This window comes from Kogia breviceps, chromosome 6 (genome assembly GCF_026419965.1).
Source record: "Kogia breviceps isolate mKogBre1 chromosome 6, mKogBre1 haplotype 1, whole genome shotgun sequence".
NCBI classification, from domain to species: domain Eukaryota; kingdom Metazoa; phylum Chordata; class Mammalia; order Artiodactyla; family Physeteridae; genus Kogia; species Kogia breviceps.
The window spans coordinates 117,659,263-117,679,757 of NC_081315.1; the positions used below are offsets into that span (position 1 = coordinate 117,659,263).

Below are 20,495 nucleotides of genomic sequence, written 5' to 3' on the forward strand. Positions count from 1 at the left end.
AGCAGCGCAGCCCGGAGCCCGCACTGAGCCAACTGAGAGGTGGCGCCTTGATGGACCTGCTTCTCTCCCTCCTTTCCTCTCAGCCCAGGAGGGAAACTTCCAGAGAGACCCTGCCTCTCTCCAGATGGCCACTCAGGCCCGCTCCTCCCTGCCGGCGGGGTGGAAGGCAGCAGACGGCCCCAAGGGCACTGAGTACCCAGAATTACTCGCGAGTTTTGAAATCAACAGCCCGCAAGGTTCGAGGGGCCTGCTCTCGTTCATTTCAGAAGGGGCTTCCACTGGAAGAAGCGAGGCCGTCCCACCGTCCGTGCAGCCCCTGGAAACCCGAGATGCGGAGGTCGGTTCCCCCGCGCTCTCTTTCTCTCCCCCTTCCCTTTTAAAATTTTGGTCGGAGGAAAGAAAACAGTCTGGCGCCCAGTTGCCTGCGAAGACGAGGAGAGTGACACACCCTCCCTTTAGCCCGCCCCGCGCTGCGCTGCGCTGGGAGGCGGGGGCCCGGCGAGGCTGCGCCCACCGGGAACGCCCTCTCCCAGTCGTCCGGCTCGGAGGATGGCCCGCTGACTGGGGCGGGAGCGCCGCGCCGAGAGGGATGATGCTCCGGAGGGGCCCCTGGCCCTGGCGCGCGCGGCTGCTGCAGACCCCAGGAACCCAAGGCCGAACGCCTCCGCGACCGCAGATGCCCCAGGTTAAGCCCCAGCCCGGCGCCGGGCGGTGTGTATGTGGGGGGGGGGAGCTGGGGGGAGGCGGCTGGAAAAGTTTGCGTGGGGCAACTTCCGAGGGAGCGAAAGCCCAACGGCCGGGACGTTCACTGCGTTTTGCTGGCTCCCCGGCTTCGCGCGCGGGAGGCCACCGACAAGTGGTCGCCCGGGCCGCGAAAGTGGGCCCCGGGGTCCTCACCCCCAGGGGCCGAGGGAAGGAAAGGCCAGGAAGGAAAGGACGTGCGCCGGCGCATCACCTCGGTTAAATTGGGGTGCGGGGACCATGGGGCTGCGGCCCGGGGAGCAGCACAGTTACCCCGGCAGGCAGTTTCTCCGCGTCCAAACTACGGTCTTGAATAAGTTTTCAGAGCCGTTTTGCTGTCGGCCCGATCGTCGGTGCCGAAATGGCCGAAAAGGGCTAAGAAAACGATAGTGCGAGCAGAGTGCGTGCCCCGAGTGTGCGCTGCCGTAGGAGAGTGGAATTTCCATCGTGAAAACCGCGAGCACCTCCCTTTCAAAGGGGGAAGAAAAATTCGCGTTTTGTTCCGAGACTCGAGAGACGGGGGAATCATGAGTGTGTGCTGGTGAGTAACGGTTGGCCTGACACAGTTGTATTGTGGTCTGTGAAGAGCCGTCGCTTGGGAGGAGGGAGGAGAGTGGATGTGCGCTAAAAAAAGACACAGGAAAACGGGGGAAAGTACTGATTTGTAACTGGGTTTGTGATTGGAGCCTGACAGGCGCCCAGGAGCCCTAATTCTGAGCCTGATGAGGAAAGGTATCCTTTAAACTAGAGCCTTCCAGGTGTGCGCGGTTGCGGAGGGTGTGGTTTGCTTTTTAGTTCCCAGCACCGCCTCCCCACCCTCATAAATCAGTTTCAGATTGTTAACCGGAAAAAGATATTTTCTTCCAGTTGTGCAGTTTGAAAGAAAAGCAAAAGTAAGCGAGATGTCATTACCAGTATCTTGTCACTTTCACGTCCTGTTCATTCTTTCTCTTTTTTTCCCCTCCAGCTCTCTCAGGGCTTCAGAGTTCGGAATGGTGGAAGAAATGTTTAAGTGCATTTTTAAAATGCCTTCCCTGAATGTTAGAAAGGGAATGAGGAAGAGCATTTTGTTCCTTATAACTAGGACAGGGGCAAACTTCTGAAAATGTAAAAGGGTAGATTTAGTAGACTAATGGGAGAGAGAGGCTTTTTTCATGTTGTGAAATTTGTGTTTTTATTATAAATGTTGCACTTTACAGTCAAAGATATACCAAACAGTAAGACAACCCGATACAAGGAACCCCCTTCCCTGTACACCATTTAAACTTAAATTATTGATTCACTTTTCTGTTAAATCTGTTTAACATTTTGAGTAGAATGTTTATGGATCCTAAGACTGGCTGCTCTTTCTCAGATGATCAACTCTAAACTCTTTTCTCCATGTTTCTCACCTGATGCTGTCCAGGGTAGTGCTATTGCATGCCCCAGCAGGAACTGGATACTCTTTGAAAGGAGGTCGAAAATGATACATTGGGGCTTATTAGGCTTAATCATAGGGGAATCATCTTAAGAAGCCTTATGTTTGACTGTTTCTAATTTGCAGATTTTTGTTTTAGGTCTTGACTGTCCGTGCTATTAAGTCAATTTGCTGAACCTTAGAAAGAGAAATGTTTCCCTCATTTCACTTGTCTGATTAAAGACCCCCAAAGAATAAAGAGAAGCTTTGAGTGTGCTGCTTTATATACTCTTTGAAATTGTACCATAAAGAAACTGACAGAAATATCCTGGCTGCCTAGGAGTTTTAGCTAGGGCTACTAAACCATTTTTCTGCAAATCAAATTAACTGGTTGTAGGGGCATCTTTCATTCTAAGGTCTCACTGTTTTGTGATTGCCCCATTTGACATGAAAAGTCCTGTGGCTAAAGACAGGGGTTATTTCCATACATTTTTGCTGTAAACATTCAGATCCCTAGAGCCTCTGAAAGCAGCAGGAAAAAAAGAAGTGATACATGTGACCTGACAGCTCATAAAATACTAGCTTGAAAGGACTTGTCATTAATAGTATCTCAAGTAAGCATTCCCAATTATATTTGGCTTCTTCTGAAAGTAGGAGTGTGCCTTACAGGAGCATTTAGGGATTTTGAAAAATAGACAGTTTTTATGCTTCACATGGTAGGTGAGTAATTAAATTGCCAGTGTTTTTTGGATAGAAAAAAAGTTCGTCAACATGGGTATGTTTAGTATAGCAGAATTGATTTTTTTTTAAAAAAATTATTTATTTATTTATTTATTAGTTTTGGCTGTGTTGGGTCTTTGTTTCTGTGCGAGGGCTTTCTCTAGTTGCGGCGAGTGGGGGCCACTCTTCATCGCGGTGCGCGGGCCTCTCACTGTCGCGGCCTCTCTTGTTGCGGAGCACAGGCTCCAGACGCGCAGGCTCAGTAGTTGTGGCTCACAGGTCCAGTTGCTCCGCGGCATGTGGGATCTTCCCAGACCAGGGCTCGTACCCGTGTCCCCTGCATTGGCAGGCAGATTCTCAACCACTGCGCCCCCAGGGAAGCCCAGAATTGCTTTTTAAAGGACATAAGTCTGAAGCATAAGTCTTAGTCTGAAGCATAAGAGAGCCGGAGCACGCCATATTACCTTTGGCCAAGGCATGGCCTGTTGTCCATGGTTACGTTCCAGTCGCAGCATCTCTGCTTGTCTGCAGCGCTGTGGCTGAGTGGTTGTCCCAGCAGTCCACAGCTCCTGCTGGCCTGTCTTGTTCTCCAGGACGCAGCTTTGAGTGATCATGGTGCCTGATAAATTATCACTAGCAGAAAGCTCTTGCCCGATTGTGCCTTTCTTAATTTGGTTCTTCCGCTACTTAGTTGGAGAGACTCCCTGATGTGATTTCAAGCCACCAGTACAGTATTTGGGTCCCTACATTGGCTATGTTTAAAATTTTTAAAAAATCAGGTGTACTTTGCAGAGAAGTTTAAGTATTGAGTGTGCTTTTTTTTTTTTTAACTCATAGAAGCAAAGCATATACATGTTATAATGCCACCACCAAATGTTAATTTAGAAGTTGTTTTCATCTTTTGAATTTAATAAACATGTCATCCTTGTTTGACACGTTCCTATGATTCTACCTCATGTGTTTGTAACTGGTGCGTTGTATACTACAATCTTCTTTTCAGAGCGCTCTCCTGAGGACAGTGATTGATTTGTATGTTGGTGATTGTACTTACATTGTAGAAAAGACATGGATGCTTTGGTCTCAAAGTAATTTTAGACCGGTTTGTCTATTAAATGTTAAACATTACTACCTTCCCAGCACTTAGGTATTAGGGCTGGGTTTTTTGTTTGCTTGTTTTTGTTTTACTTTACTGTTTATTGCAATTTAACAGCATTCTATTTTACAGCAAGCTCTAAGCTGGGAAATCATTTTGTGGCTTGGCAGATAAATATTTGTTGAATGAGGTCCCTATGAAACTACGGTAGAAAACCAGAGGCTAAATATTGGTTAATCTAATAGCTATAAAAACCAGAGGTATTTGCTTCATAGAATAGAAATGAGCAGCTAATTCAGTTGGTATTAGGCAACTGCGACATCTGAGGGCTAACCCAGCCCTGCCACCACTTAGCTCCTGAACTTAGCCAAGTCATTCAGTCTACTTTGAGCCTGTTTTACTCCCCTTTCAAAGCAAGATTTGTCTAAGTGGTCTCAAAAGCCCTTTCCATCTCTAAAATTGCCATTTTGTTATTTTACCGCTGGTTGTAAATATTATAAAATAATAAAATATTGTCAGTGTCAGAATGTTTGTCTTAATGGTTGAAAATCCTCCTTTATGATCTTAGGCAGCCAGTAAAGTGGCAGTTTTAACTAATGATTGTAATAACTTTTCCCCTTTAAAAAGAAATTGGAATTTATTTGACATGGAGTGAGCATGGCATAATAGTATTCTCTTAGGAATTATGAATTATCTTGCTCTAATACTTAATTCTGTCATTGCCAGTGATTTCAACTGTGAATTGTTGCTTATTCAAGAGAATCTAGCATTAGAACCCTAAAGCCATTATATAGTAGACATCTTGGCCTAACGTACAGGCTATAAACCAATAGATAATAAAATAGCATTATCTTAGCTATATTCTAGAAATATCTAAGTTTTGATCCCATTTAACTTACCACAGTATTAATTTTCCTGATTTTTAAAACAAATACCAACTCTGTTCTCTGAGCTAGGTATTTAGACTGTGTAGTATGGGATCCCTCACCCAAATGTTTTACTAAACTTTCCTCATTGGCATACCTTTTAAGAAATAGGCCTATGAAACTTGGTAGTCAGTTAAGAGGTACTCTTTACGAGGATCCATGAAAGAAACTGCTGTCTAGTCTTAGTCTTAGAATTGGGTTTCTCCTGAACTGATTTGGGGTTTATTATGCAGTGACGTATACAGCCACGGGTTTTCTCTCTACGCACTGGCTGCCAGACAGCTTACAGTCAGATTTTCAACCCACCTTCTAACAAATGTTTAAGACCTTGTGACATGCCTTTTATGTATTTACCATACTTACGGTTTCATCCTCTCTGCCTTCATTTTTCCCTCCATTCATATCCTCACTCATTTTTCTGTGATCTCTTTTAATGGGAAAAAGTGGTACATAAATAAGATTTTATTAAATTTCAAAAATCAGCTCTTTGGTGTTTGAACAAATATGTTCTAAGAAGTTAATGGTGGAAGCGTGGCAAACCAGGCTCCTTGTTCACAGTATCCTTGGTGCTTCACTCGCAGAAAGTGCTCCACACATACTGACTGCACGGAATTGAGTTGCTCTAAGAATCTACTTTTGATGCTATGGTTCTCTTTTTGTTTTAAGTGAGATTTAATTGACAAATATTGTTGTCTCTTAAAGGTGGTGGTTACTCTCCTCTCACCTTTTTTCTTCTTACCACTCTCACCTGTTCTAAATCTTACTATTTCCTTGCTACCTCCACTTTCCTCACCTGGGTAAAAATCGAGTTTGGGTCCACTACTAAGTCCTGTTAAATCTCTTAATTCTGAGTGTCCTATGTAAATTAACTCATAAATGATGTTATTTGATTTTACATCATTTTAACCTTAGTTTCCAGGAATGGAGAGCATGCAGTTCAGGCTTTTGTTTGGCAGCTCTTTTGAGGATAATTAGAGCTCAATATAGGATTCACAATACTGGTGAGAAATGATATGTGAAATCTGCACTATCAACAAAGTCCATTGAAGAGAATATCTCTGATTTGAGGGCCAGAAATAGGGAGCAGTGAAAAGAGAGGCGAGAGATGGAGCTAGAGTTGAAATTATTATAGCCTGTGAGCAGAAAGAAGAAGTAACATAAAACATTGAACCTCATATTAAGAAACTGACAAGTACACAAGGTTTTGCTGTGGCAAACTTAAGGGACGAAAAAGTCTTCAAGATTGACAAGGGTCACACCATGAATCTGGGTTCTGTCTGAGGGTCTTACAGTATTTACCAGGTTGAGTAGGCGGTTTGGTTTATAAAAGTGCTGTGGATGCAGGTGGTAATCCTAAAATATTTAACTCCACTGGGAACTCTCAATTATTTTGTTGTAGTAGGAGTGTTTTTATAATGAATGCATTGCTCAAATCTCATTTCTGGGACCAAAAGATGGATTTGCTTATTTTCAACCTCTTAGGCATAACAATAAATAATAAATGCCCTGAACCTGTTTGGAGGAAAGAAGTTATCATTCTTCTTGAATTCTTGTTGTTTTTCTGACTCTGTGTGTGTGTGTGTGTGTGTTCATGTGTGGCTGTTTCTTTTGTTAAATATTTTGTTTTGGTATATGAGTTTCCCTAGTAGGGGAGTGGGCTATTTGAAGAGGGGATTTTAAAAGCTGTTGGTGAATAATAACTGCGTTTTCCTCCAGTAATGCAACTGGAATACAAGTGTGCATTTTTATTAGAGACTGGCAGTAATGTGGCCATAAACCTGAAAACAAATTTTTTTTTAGAAAACGTGTGCAAACAGATCAGCATAGCATTGGCTGTCTAAGCCCTTGCTAGAGGATATTTGTTACGACATCTTATAGTCTGATAACTCATTTCTGCAACTCTGCTTTGGGAATGTTTCAGATAATGCATCATGAAGCAATTTTCATTTCTCAGGAGAAAGTATGGTTTCTTTTGACCTTGTAAATACGCTTTTGTGGGTTTGTTATTAGCGAAACCAAGGTAAGCCAGCTGTAAAACATAAGCAACAGTTGATCCAGAAATCGTGTGGCTTCATCCCTCCAGTCCCACCTGCTACTCCGTGCCCTGCGAGGCCCACATCTGGCCACGATGGACTAATACCTCTCCTTGTGGCTTGTCCCTGGTGGCGTCTATGATGTTCCCTGGGCAGCGTTGCTCCTGCCCCCATCACCCTCCTTCTTCACCTTCCTGAATTCTCATCCCCCAAGGCTGAGTTTCAATACCTACCCACCCCCGCCTCACCCCAGTTTCTATGTAGTTTCTGCAGGTCTCTGCCCGCGGAATTCATTACACCTTCCTTTTCACTCCCACGGTAACTGCAGTACTTCATCTTACCCTGTATTATAGTTAGTTGGGTTCATATGATTTTCCCACCTGGATTCTCTCAGCCCTTTGGTTTTTTGTTTGTTTTTTAATTTTTATTTTATATTGGCATATAGTTGATTAACAATGTTGCGTTAGTCTCAGGGTACAGCAAAGTGATTCACTTATACACATACATGTATCTATTCTTTTTCAACTTCTTTTCCCATTTAGGTTATTACAGAATATTGAGCAGAGTTCCCTGTGCTCTACAGTAGGTCCTTGTTGGTTATCTATTTTAACTATAGCAGTGTACACATGTCAACCCCAAATTTCTCCTCATCTCTGATGGCTTCTGCCCCGTCACAGCAGGTGCATAATAAATGCTTGTTGGGTAGAGGAATGAAGGGATAGATGATAAAGAACTAAATATCGTATAGACTCCTTAATGGTGTATTCTCTTCAGGTCTGAACTTCTCAGTTTCCTCTTCCCCACTGACTCTAGCCAGGGAGGCCACCTAAATCGTTATTATCCACCTTTTGTGATATGAGGCTTGAATATTGAAGATTTTTTAAAGTTAATCAAAGTAATCTTTGTATGTATTGTATTTTCTAGTGAAAGAAAGCAGCAATCTTCAATTATATTTTGGTTAATATGCTTTCACATCAGGATTTTTAAAGGACATAATCAACATAGTTTAGTGAAACAAATTCTGTAAGAACAATCTGGCGTATAAGTGTTTTCTTGGCTGTTCTGAAAGTGTGGTGGTGGTTTAGGATGATTGTTTATATGTGGGGAAGGCAGCACTTTTCTCCACTGACGAGGACTTTCCTAAATGGGATTCTCAGAGTGTTAGATCATATTGGTTTTTGTTTTGTGACATGCTGTTTTGTCATTGCCAAAAATTATTAGTGTTGGTACTAAAAGCTCAGTCATGAAAACTTTAATAATTTAGAATGGTAATTTTATTTTATTTATTTATTTATGGCTGCATTGGGTCTTTGTCGCTGCGAGCAGGCTTTCTCCAGTTGCGGTGAGCAAGGGCTACTCTTCGTTGCTGTGCGTGGGCTTCTCATTGCGGTGGCTTCTCTTGTGGTGCACGGGCTTCAGTAGTTGTGGCCCATGGGCTCAGTAGTTGCGGCTCGTGGGCGCCGGAGCACAGGCTCAGCAGTTGTAGTGCACGAGCTAGAATGGTAATTTAAAAATCAATTATAAAAATTTTTATTTGTAAGATACAATTTTATATTTCCCTGGGCAAAATATAAAATTAACCTTTTGGAAGCCGCCCTCCCCCAAAAAAGGAATATAATTTTTGACATTAAGCATGGAATTGCCATGAGTAAGATTATCATCCATTGGCCTTCCAGAACTTGGGGGCTGGTTAAGGGAGTGCCTTAAGGGTACATAGCAAAATGTGTTGAATATTGTTGAATGTTCAAATATTGGATTGGTAAACCTGTATAGTCGTTGCCATTCATCTATTTTACTCTACAGCCTAGAATCTGAGGTCTTTGAATAGGGACTTCTGATAAATCCAGAAGATTCATGCCACTGTCCCAGCATTTCTGGACTTTGGGGACATAGGGGGTAAACAGGATGGCAGTGGAGGTTCCAGCTGCTACCTGAACTTGTGCTGCCGTCACCCTCACGAGCTGCAAGAGCTGGTTCTGGCTTGATTCCTCAAAATGTTTTAGCTGAAAGTTTGACTTCTATTTCCCCCATCCTGGTGTTAGGTTCGTCTACTCTGAGATGTAGGTGCCACTTCTCATGCTTTTGGTCTTTCAGAGCCAAGCCCTGGTCTGTCGCATTTTAATTGCTCATATTTCCCTTGTGTCTAAAGTGGGTTTTGACTCTTATCTAAGCCCTGAGATCTCGGTGGAGGAGTTGTGGTGCTTCATGCTAGGTCTGAAAGCTTGCAGAGAAGATCCTTAAAAGTTATCTGGAAGACAAGACACATAAAAGAGATACATAACGTGTTCATTCACCAGTTGGCTCACGAGAGTCAAATATCAGAGACAGTAAATACTAAAAGAATCCAGAGAAGAAACATCATTAGAAATTGAAGAGATGAAAAGAGGTGAGATTTCGACTAAGCTCTGAGAGCAGGGTAAGGAAGGGTTTAGCAGATATATTTGGAGTAGGAAGAATGGGCATAAGCACAGAGGGTGGAATCTGAAAGGAGTTGGGGGTCTAGTAAGCACCCTGATGAGGCAGCAGGAAGTATTCTCTGGTAAGTGTGGTCCTTGATTTGACTTGTATTAGAGTTTTAGACACCATATTAAAACCTTATAGGAATTATGTTTATTAAACTCTGTATCACAAACTGATATCCTGTAGGACATTGATTTCTAGGATGTTAATAGATGTTTCAGAAAAACAAATTCCCTGTTCTTATAAGTTTGAAGAATTCTGGGTTAAGCCATACCAAGTTAGATGTGTTCCTTCAGTACATACCTTTGCTAATGGGCATTGAGACGATCTGAGGGCAGGAAGGAGGTTGATCACAGATCTCTATTACTCCACAGCATTCCTAGTAACTTCTCCCAAACGAGTGGTCTACAGGATACAGTTTGGGGAGAAATGCATTAAAAAATTAGATTGGGGGCTTCCCTGGTGGCGCAGTGGCTGAGAGTCCGCCTAACGATGCAGGGGACACGAGTTCGTGCCCCGGTCCGGGAAGATCCCACATGCCGCGGAGCGGCTGGACCCGTGAGCCATGGCCGCTGAGCCTGCACGTCCGGAGCCTGTGCTCCCCAGCGGGAGAGGCCACAACAGTGAGAGGCCGCAAAAAAAAAAAAAAATTAGATCAGGATGGATTATGTTGAAAAACACAAGAAATCCTCTTACTTCCGAGCCTGTTTCCTCAGGTATAACTAATCTTGCCACTCCAGCTCTAGTGTATTGGACCATTCCTAGATACTACGTTCTTCAGCCTTCTTTGCAGCTAGCATGTGACCAAGTTCTGGATATCTCATGTGACATAGAAGTGTAATTTCTGTTCACATCATTAATTAGGAAACTGATCTCTCTCTTCTACCTTTTACTCTCTCCCATGGGCTGCAATGTAGATGTGGAAGGGGTGAGCCAGCCTGGACCCTGTGGAGGCATATAACCCTCTAGATGATGGTGGGACAACTAGATAGAAGGGACCTGCATCCCTAGATGGCATTAATGTCCTCTTACCCTCAACTGCCTACCTGCCAGAAAAACAAACATCTCTTTTGAGTCCCATGTGCTTTAAGGTCTCTTTGTTACGGCAGCTTAGCTTGTGCCTTATCTTGTCCAGTGGAAGAGCAGCCCAACCAGAAGTCTCTGAATGGAAGGATTAAAGCAGAAGAGCAGGAGAAGAAAAAAAAAGGATAAAAGCCAGGGGCATTATGAGACGGATGCTATAGGAGGCTCACAGAAAGCAGTACTACAAAAGCCCAAAGCATGGTTACTGATGGTTGAAACCTGAAGTTGAAAAACAACCAGTTCGTGGATAGAATATGTTTTATAGAGCATAAATAACAGTTTACCTTGTGCTGTCTCCACCTGCCATGCTCATGTTCTATTCCTGGTTAAAAGTCTGACCTTGGGGGCTTCCCTGGTGGCGCAGTGGTTGAGAATCCGCCTGCCAATGCAGGGGACACGGGTTTGTGCCCCGGTCCGGGAAGATCCCACGTGCCGCGGAGCGGCTGGGCCCGTGAGCCATGGCCGCTGAGCCTGCGCGTCCGGAGCCTGTGCTCCGCAACGGGAGAGGCCACAACAGTGAGAGGCCCGCGTATAGGGAAAAAAAAAAAAAAAAAAATCAAAAAAAAAAAGTCTGACCTTGGCTTCACCATTTTCATAAATAAAACCTGTCTTGATTACTAGGTGGAATCATCTTTCCTTCTTTTTTTTTTTTTTTGAAATTGACATAGAATTGACTTATAATATTACATTAGTTTTAGGTGTATAGTATAATAATTTGATATTTGTATGTGTTATGAAAAGATCATCACAATAAGTCCAGTTAACATCCATCACCATACATAGTTACAATTTTTTTTCATGTGATAAGAATTTTTAGGATTTACTCTTAGCAACTTTCAAATATATAGTGCAGTATTATTAACTATAGTCACCGTGTTGTGTATTACATCCCCAGGACTTATTTATTTTATAACTACAAGTTTGTACCTTTTTTAATTTTTTTTATTTTTTTTTATTTTTTAACATCTTTATTTGAGTATAACTGTTTTACAATAGTGTGTTAGTTTCTCTTTTACAACAAAGTGAATCAGTTATACATATCAAGTTTGTACCTTTTGACCTCCTTCATCCATTTCACCCACACCTCAAATGGCAGGATTTCCTTCTTTTTATGGCCGAATAATATTCCATTGTGTATATGTACACCATATTTTCTCTATCTGTTCATCCATTGATGGACACTAAGGTTGTTTTCATGTTTTGGCTATTATAAATGATGCTGTAGTGAACATGGGGGTGCAGATATCTTTTCCAGTTAGTGTTTTCATATCCACTTCCCAGAAATGGAATTGCTGGATCATATGATAGTTCTGTTTTTTAATTTTTTGAGGAACCTCCGTACTGTTTTCCACAGTGGCTGCACCAATTTACATTCCCAGCAACAGTGCACAAGGGTTCCCTTTTCTATACATCCTCACCATCACTTGTTAGTTCTTGTCTTTTTGAATGGAGCCACTCTAACAGGTATGAGGAGATGCTTCACTGTGGTTTTGATTTTCATTTCTCTGATGATTAGTGATGTTGAGCACCTTTTCCTGTACATATTGCCTTTTGTAAATCTTCTTTGGAAAAATGTATACTCAGGTTCTCTGCCCATTTATTTTCCCCATCTTTCCTTCCTGTGTCTGCCTAGTTGACGCATTTTACTATTCGTTTGGTACTTGTACACTCCCTTATATCAGGCCTTTTTGTGTCTGTATCTTACCAGCATGCCTGCTCCGCCTCATCAATATTCTTTTTCTCTGTACACTAGTAATTGCTGAAGAGTAAGTACCGTATCTTTTAAATTTTTGGCGCCATATATATATATATTTATATGTCTTGGTTTTTCTTATTCTGCTAGTACAGGTGCTTGTAGTGGTGCTAAATGAATGAGGTATAAGAAGATAGCTGCCATTGTCCTTCTGAGAAATGATATTGGTCTATACCAGGTGTTGGTAAACGTTTCCTATAAAGGTCCAGATGGTAAACATTTTAGGCTTTGCAGCCTATGAGCTGTCACAACTCCTCAGTGTTGCCGTTGCAATGCAAAAGCTGCCATGCAGGGCATGGCTGTGTTCCAATAAACTTTATTTACAAAAATGGCAACGGACCAGATTCAGCCCGTTTGCCAGCTGTAGTTTGCCAGCCCCTGATCTGTAGACTCTATACCAAGATTTTGGCAGTAGTGATAGAAATGTTATTTTAGAAGATGAATGTGGATGTAGTACTTCGGTGTATGTATAGTGGGATGAGGCAAGTGAGTATATTAATAAGGACCAGTCGCGAAGTCATGGTCACTGTACATGGAGCTGAAATAACAGGAACTGGGACACTGGACAGACAAGAGGAAGAATGTGAAGACGTGTGGGAATTCCAGCAGTTTTCCACTATTAGGCTTCCATCTAACCAGGAGGCCACAGTGCCTGGCACGTGAGAGAAGGAAGAGACTGGACGGCCGGGACTAAGCTAAGGAGCTGCTGTCTGAAATCAGGGGAAGAGCCAGAGTCCTGTAGTGAGTTCTTATTCCTGTGGGAGAGGTGACGGGATGGGTGAAGAGGTGAAGATTTGGCTGAGTGACCTTCAAGAGGCCGTGCATTGGCCCAGGCATTTATTCCAGTAGGTTATTTCTTTGAAATTATTTAACCACAGGCACCATTTGTCTTTCATGTGAACCCAACGTTAGAGGTTGCAGTCATTATGTATGGTTTTCCTCCATTTTCTTTCCCCAAACCTTTTTTTTTTTTTTAATGAATTTTCTGTTATCTCTGTTGATTAGCATAAGCTGCCCTGCTGAAACAAAAGACTCAACAGTACTTGAACTTCTGTATTCTTTAAGTCAGTTTTCTTCCTCTCAGGAGATGGTTCTGAGGTTAGCTTCTCAGGTCAGCAGTAGGTCTGCTCCACAGTCATTCAGGGACCCTAAGCTGACCAGTTCCTCTGTCGTCTTCAACACATGGCTTCCAAACTCAAAAGAGCATGGATGGGTTTTTTTAGACTTGCGAAGGGTTTCGGGCTAGGCCTGGAGATGTCACATAACGCTTATGTTCACGTTACATTGAACATTGCATTGAACGGGTCAGATGGCCATATTGAGCTGCAAGGTTGCTGAGAGACGTAGGGCTGGCTGGGAGCCACATTCCAGTGAACAACTTGGTGACCGTGGAAGAAGGGAGATAGGATTTTAGTGGACATTTAGGTGTTCTGCTGCATTCCCCTTGACTAGAAACAGGACAGTTTTGCTTTTTGTGAGCACTGAATTTTCAAGGCTCTACTGTGCTTCGTTTGTATGCGTTCTTCAGCAGTAGATATTTACGGGGAAACGATTTCTCCCTGGAAAACTTAAAAAGGAAATGTTGGAAATTCAGCATTTTAAATTTAGGTTAGAACAGGAACATTTGACACTTCGTTGGCTTCATTATAAGCTGCCCTTGGGGCTGTAACTTAATAGGAAAGGGTGTAATCTCACTTGTACACTCAAAGCTAAGGAACAGAGAGAAATAAATTCTAATGGTTGGGGGCTTCTCTGGTGGCGCAGTGGTTGAGAGCCCGCCTGCCAATGCAGGGGACGCGGGTTCGTAACCCGGTCTGGGAGGATCCCGCGTGCCGCGGAGCGGCTGGGCCCGTGAGCCATGGCCGCTGAGCTTGCGCGTCCGGAGCCTGTGCCCCGCAATGGGAGAGGCCACGACAGTGAGAGGCCCGCCTAGCACACACACACACACAAAATTCTAATGGTTCAATTAGGATTTGAAGCCAGAATTCAAGTTTGTGCAATGACAGCTGATAAGGAGGAAAAGAAGTATAGTTGAGTCCTTTAGAGGAATTGTGGTGATTAATAGATAAAGGAGCAATAGTGAAAGTTATAAAAGATCATGCATATCTAGTATATGAATTTAGTGGCATTTTGTAGGCTAACCTGTTACAAATATGGTCTAAAAAAAGGGAAATCTTAAGCAGATGCTTAGGATGGTTGAAAGATGCTGAGTCTTTGAATAAAATGTATCTTAGTATATAACATAATAGTGAGACTAATCTACTATAGTTCAGGGCATATTCAGAAAGAGATTTATTAGTAGGACCTTGTACATTGTCTCCTCACCACATTATTTACTGAATCACATCTTTTTAATCACAGGCTTTTTAATTTTAATTTGTCAGGCTTGGATATCACTATTGATCAGTCTTAAATGTGTAATTTTTTATTTTTTTTTTATTTTTATTTTTTTGTGGTACGCGGGCCTCTCACTGTTGTGGCCTCTCCCGCTGTGGAGCATAGGCTCCAGACGCGCAGGCTCAGCGTCCGTGGTTCACGGGCCCAGCCACTCTGCGGCATGTGGGATCTTCCTGGACCGGGGCACGAACCCATGTCCCCTGCATTGGCAGGCGGACTCTCAACCACTGCGCCACCAGGGAAGCCCTAAATGTGTAATTTTGACTTTGAAATATTAGAAATGTTTTCCTTTTTCATTGCTTTTCATGCACTTCAACATAGTTATTGTTTTATATAATGAAATGGCTAGATTGTCATAGATTCCTATACATTTCTTGATCTTGGACACTATATTGTCTATGAAACATTAAATGAGGCTTCAATGAAAGAGTTGTCCAAAGGGCTGTGTGTGTGTGTATATAATATTATGTAATATATATACTATATATATAATATATATAATTGGAAATATTATCACCAAAATGAACATATTACAATATTTTGAACTGTGCCTGGACCTGGCCTGGCAGTATCCAAACAAAAGATCATCCTGGGTCATATGGAATTGTCTTTTACTGGAGGCTTCTTTTTCTCATTCCATACTGCAGCAGATTAATCTGGGCCATTGCTTCAAGAATAGTAGGGAAAAAAACAATTTAGCAGTGCTAGAAGAAGGCAGAGTCTCTCTTGATGGAGGAAAAAAGTATAGGATGAGTAAATCCTGCTTGGTAGTTAGTTGTGTGCAGGGGATCTGGGAGTTTCAGTTTACCCACAAGCCACCTCTGAATGTTGAATTTCCAGAATTCTAGTTTGGCTCCTAACTGATTGAAGGGAGGTGCAGAGTCCTAATCACCGCGAGCGGATAGTCCCATTACATTGCACCAGACTTGTCAGACTGCATCGGGGCCTTATGTTTTGTTACTGGGGCAGTGCTTTAGAAGGGACGCTGACAAGCTGGTGGGAGGGAACTGCATCCAGAAGGCAGTTAAGATGTTAAGGATTTATATCAGAGATGATTTCAGGGAATGGATATTTTTAATCTGGTGAAAAAGAAGGCAAAGAAGAAGCAAAATCTGTTTTCAAACTTCTGAGGAGGTATTATGTGAAAGATTTGTCATTCTGTGTTGCTTCAGAGCAAGGAAATTACCCCTAAGATTGGGCAGACTAGGAGAGCAGAGTTCAGCTTAGTTTAAGAAACTAGATATATTCTGCCTGTCCACCAATGCATAGACTGCTTTTTAAAAAAAATTGAGGTATAGTTGATTTACAGTCTTACATTAGTTTCAGGTTTACAACATAGTGATTTTATATTTTTATAGATTATACTCCATTTAAAGTTATTATAAAATATTGGGAATAATAAAATGTATTCCCTGTTCTGTAGTTTACATCTTTGTATCTTATTTTATTTTATTTTTTTAACATCTTTATTTGAGTATAACTGTTTTACAATAGTGTGTTAGTTTCTCCTTTACAACAAAGTGAATCAGTTATACATATACATATGTTCCCATATCTCTTCCCTCTTGCGTCACCCTCCCTCCCACCCTCCCTATCCCACCCCTCTAGGTGGTCACAAAGCACAGAGGTGAACTCCCTGTGCTATGCTGCAGCTTCCCACTAGCTATCTAATTTACTTTTGGTAGTGTGTGTATATGTTCCTGCCACTCTCTCACATCATCACAGCTTACCCTTCCCCCTCCCCATATCCTCAAGTCCATGGTCTAGTAGGTCTGTGTTTTATTCCAGTCCTACCACTAATCTCTTCATGACATTTTTTTTCCTTAGATTCCATATGTATGTGTTAGCATACGGTATTTGTTTTTCTCCTTCTGACTTACTTCACTCTGTATGACAGACTCCAGGTCTATCCACCTCATTACAAATAACTCAGTTTCATTTCTTTTTATGGCTGAGTAATATTCCATTGTATATATGTGCCACATCTTCTTTATCCATTCATCTGTTGATGTGCACTTAGGTTGCTTCCATGTCCTGGCTATCGTAAATAGAGCTGCAATAAGCATTTTGGTACATGACCCTTTTTGAATTATGGTTTTCTCAGGGTATATGCCTAGTAGTGGGATTGTGGGGTCATATGGTAGTTCTATTTGTAGTTTTTTAAGGAACCTCCATACTGTTCTCCATAGTGGCTGTATCAATTTACATTCCCACCAGCAGTGCAAGAGAGTTCCCTAGAAAAAGGAAATTTAAAATGCCTAATAAGCATATGAAAAATAGTAAACATCACTGATAGTCAAAAAATACAAAAACAACAAATAGCAAAGAAAACCAAAGGTAATACTCAAAGCCTAAAGCATGTCATGGTGTGGGAACTCCTCTGGACTGTTAAGAGTGTGAAGCCATTGTATGATGCAGAGGCCCAACAGGAAACAGATGGCTCAGTCACATAAGGGTAATTAGAGGAGAGTTTATACACAAAGGACTTTTCACAGAGTTGTGGGTACAGGGGAACTGCCAGGGATGGGGCAGTAACCCTGGGCTGGTGGTGGCGAGTTGGGGTGAGACGGACCCAAGGCCACCTCGAGGGGAGTTCTGGCCCTGAGTTGAAGGACCCGGCCAGATAGTCACTGAGAAATTATTTTCTTATTGTTCCTTTAAGTATTAACATTCATTAAAACTGAAATTACAAAATTCGCAGTCTTATTGGTCCAGTGTAAGATTTCAGGTGCTTTATTAACTCATTTTTAATGAAGAAGCTAATTTTTTCAGTCAGGCCTCTAGGTATTCTTTTCCCTCTTTGACACCAGCGGCAATTGAAGTCGGCACTGCTTTTGTTTGATTCATACTATATGTGATGCTAGCTCAGACAGAGCAGGGGCTGGACACTGATGTCAGCTCTCTCCCTGTGTTATCTCACAGCACCCTGACTGAAGTCCTGGGAGACGGGTTCCCAGATTGGCTTCCATTTACTGATCATGTAAGGAAGCAACTAAGGCACAAACTCGGCTGGCCCCTCTCAGGCCTCCACCCCCAACAGCTAGTCTGCTTTATAGTTGCCAGTCTGCTTTACAGTGGCCTTATCTTCTCTCCTACTTTGAAAAAAAATTATAAAATGATAGCTTTTCAGGCTTTGAGTATGCAGGTTCATTTGAAGAAGAGCTTTCAACCCCACTAAAACTTGATTGTTTCATAGTCTGAAATGGATACTTGAGTTCTGTAAGAGCCATGGGATTAAATTTCAAAGTGTTCCACAAAGATGACCTCGCTTGTACCAGTTTCATGTGGAAATTTGTTTATGATGTAAAAGTATAAGTATAAAGTTTCCTAAAACCTTTTAAAAATGTTTCTAAATAAGTAAATAAATTGTTGAATAAAGTTCCAAGTAAACTTTTTCTCCCAAAGAAGCAGTTGGCTTTCAAAAGAGAAAATTAAGTTAATTAACATGAATTAATTAAAATAGAATTCTTTGCAGAGTCAGTCAGTGTCATGTGTGAATTCAAACAGTCCAAGAATATTGGGCAAGGAACTGCAAATGACAGTTTGGGTCAGCATCATATTTTGTAGCAAGATTATAGCAAAATTATAGTTAAACTAGTACATAGCCATCTCCTGTCACCTAAAATCAGTCATTCAATTAATCTCTTTCTCTCTCTCTCTCTCTCTCCCTCCCTCCCTCCCTCCCTCCCTCTCTCCGCTTTCCCTCTCCCCTGCCACAAAGAAAGTAGTCCAGTGTCTTAAATTTTTGACTTATTCTCTTAAGTGCTCATGAAATAATACATAGTAATATAGTTCTTGAAATCTGAATTTCAAGACAGTTGATGGATGAAAATTTGATAACTCAGTAAGGATAACTTACTACCTAAAAGTTTAAAAGATATTTTCTGTATACATGATCTCGGATCTCATGTAACTTCTATACAGCCTTGTCATACAGGTATTACTCTTTTATAAATGGGAACACTGAGGCCCAGAAAGGTTAATTAAGTTATTCACACAGTCATTGGTGGGGCTGAACTTAAATCCATGTCCTCTGATGATGAATCCCACATAGACTTTCAGTAAACTACACTGCCCCAGTTTTCTCCTCTCCCTTTTGTAGCACAAAAATAATACCTAGACTTGGGCAAACCCCAGATTACCCCTAAAGAGGAAATTCTCTTAATTCCTGGATGATCAAATTGAGTAAGACAAGTAGCAAGAAAAAGCAGCTTGATGTTTGAAGGTGCCCTGACTTTCATATCCACTTCCATCTTTTTGAATATCCACGTCCTGCCCATTGGAGTCCCGCCTCCGACCTTCTGTTCTCTTCACACGCCTTAGCTCTGGGTGGTGGATTGCCACTGATGCGTGATTCCACTGTTTGTGTCGTCATTGATTCTATTGTACAGTGGGTGGATTTTCCCCATGTTTTGTACTTGTTAATTCAGTTCGCGTAGATGTTCTCTGAGATCAGGGACCATATGTGAGACTTCTGTTTTGTACTTTGAAGTGTATAAATGTGGATTAGAAACTCAAGGTGTGGAGACTAATTTCGGCTTTTCCTCCATAGCGTATTTTATTGTTGGGACTCTGATTAAACCTCACATTTAGAGAAAAGCAGGACCACCATGTAGAGTTGTGCGGGCTTTGTATTACTCAAGGGCACACATCGAAGTGGGGACATTTTTTCATAGACATTGTGAATAGGTCAGTTTGTGATGCTTTTCTGATAAATGGCCATAAATGTATGTGAGGAAGGAGAGCTGACTTTTAAATTCATTCACAGGCAACTATGAGTCAGTGCAAAAGCCCTGACCACTGCCACGTAGAAGAGCTTTATGTATTATAGCCAACTTGAAGTTTACCAAACTTATGGTTTCACAACTTTATAAATTTACTGCAGATCATTGATTGTTTCATACTTGAAATTAATGAATTTTATGGCATGTAAATTAAGCCTCAATAAAGCTGTTAAAAATTTTTTTAAAAAACCCCACAAACAAAGAAACTTTATCCAGAGATTGAGTCAAAACAAAAATAGGTGAAGTCTGACTGAAAATGACAATTAGACGGGCGGAGAAATAACCAAATCCCTGTAACAGAACAAAAAACTTTTGAAAGTTACTTTCACAACAACCTTGAAACAAAAGTTTATGGAACTCAGCGTATTCCTTTAAAAGGTAGAGTTCTAGATTTTAGTAAGAAACAGTGATTAAATGACTAAATGATAAAGCTGTGTTTTAAGTATTGCATCATTATTGAGATCATAATCTTTTTCTAAGACTTAGGCACATATAAAAACACGTATAAGCCTATGCTGGAAGCTTTATAAATGAATTAAATTCAGAATTATTTATTTCTTTTCTCAGACATTATAAGTAGTAATTTTGCTGTGTTTGTTGTACTGGAAAATGAACAGAGTAGAAATGAAAACTTGTTAGCTGTTTTCAGTTGATATGTTTGAAAGAGTTAGAAGCAAAATCCTAAGTGGTTAATGGCTATAATATGATCTAAAATACAGAAACTTTAAAGAGCTACATCCAGTATCTAAGGGACAGATCTGAAAAGGTTAATTTGTTTGTCATGTAAGAAGTTAGTTTTTCAAAACTAAGTTGAGCCATAATCTTCACCTTATGGTCATAGAAGCCAAATCACAACTTTCATCTTAATGCCCCAACTGAAGGGCCAGGTAGAATTGTGATGGAACTGGTAAGACTACATCTTGAAAAATCACCCATTTCTCATCTTTAAAAATATTCATGCTAACAGGTAACATATCAAAGGGAGGGTGAAATTCTGCAGCCGATTGATGTGTGTTTGTTGTCTTGCTGTTGTGATGCAAACCGTCAGGTAACTTGTTCTGTTCCCTTGGGCAGCAGCCTAGAAATTGCATGTGACTGCAGTGAGAATG

At 41.6% G+C, this 20,495-nt stretch overlaps 1 protein-coding gene across 1 annotated transcript in view; it reads left to right on the plus strand.

Annotated features, from left to right (window-relative positions):
- Positions 1 to 497: 497 nt before the first annotated feature.
- Positions 498 to 20,495, plus strand: part of MCUB (mitochondrial calcium uniporter dominant negative subunit beta) — a 91,835-nt gene continuing 71,837 nt past the window's right edge. Inside the window, 1 exon segment of the mRNA XM_059067706.2 lies at positions 498 to 685. Coding sequence (XP_058923689.1) covers positions 590 to 685 — 96 coding nt within the window. The 5' untranslated portion in view covers positions 498 to 589.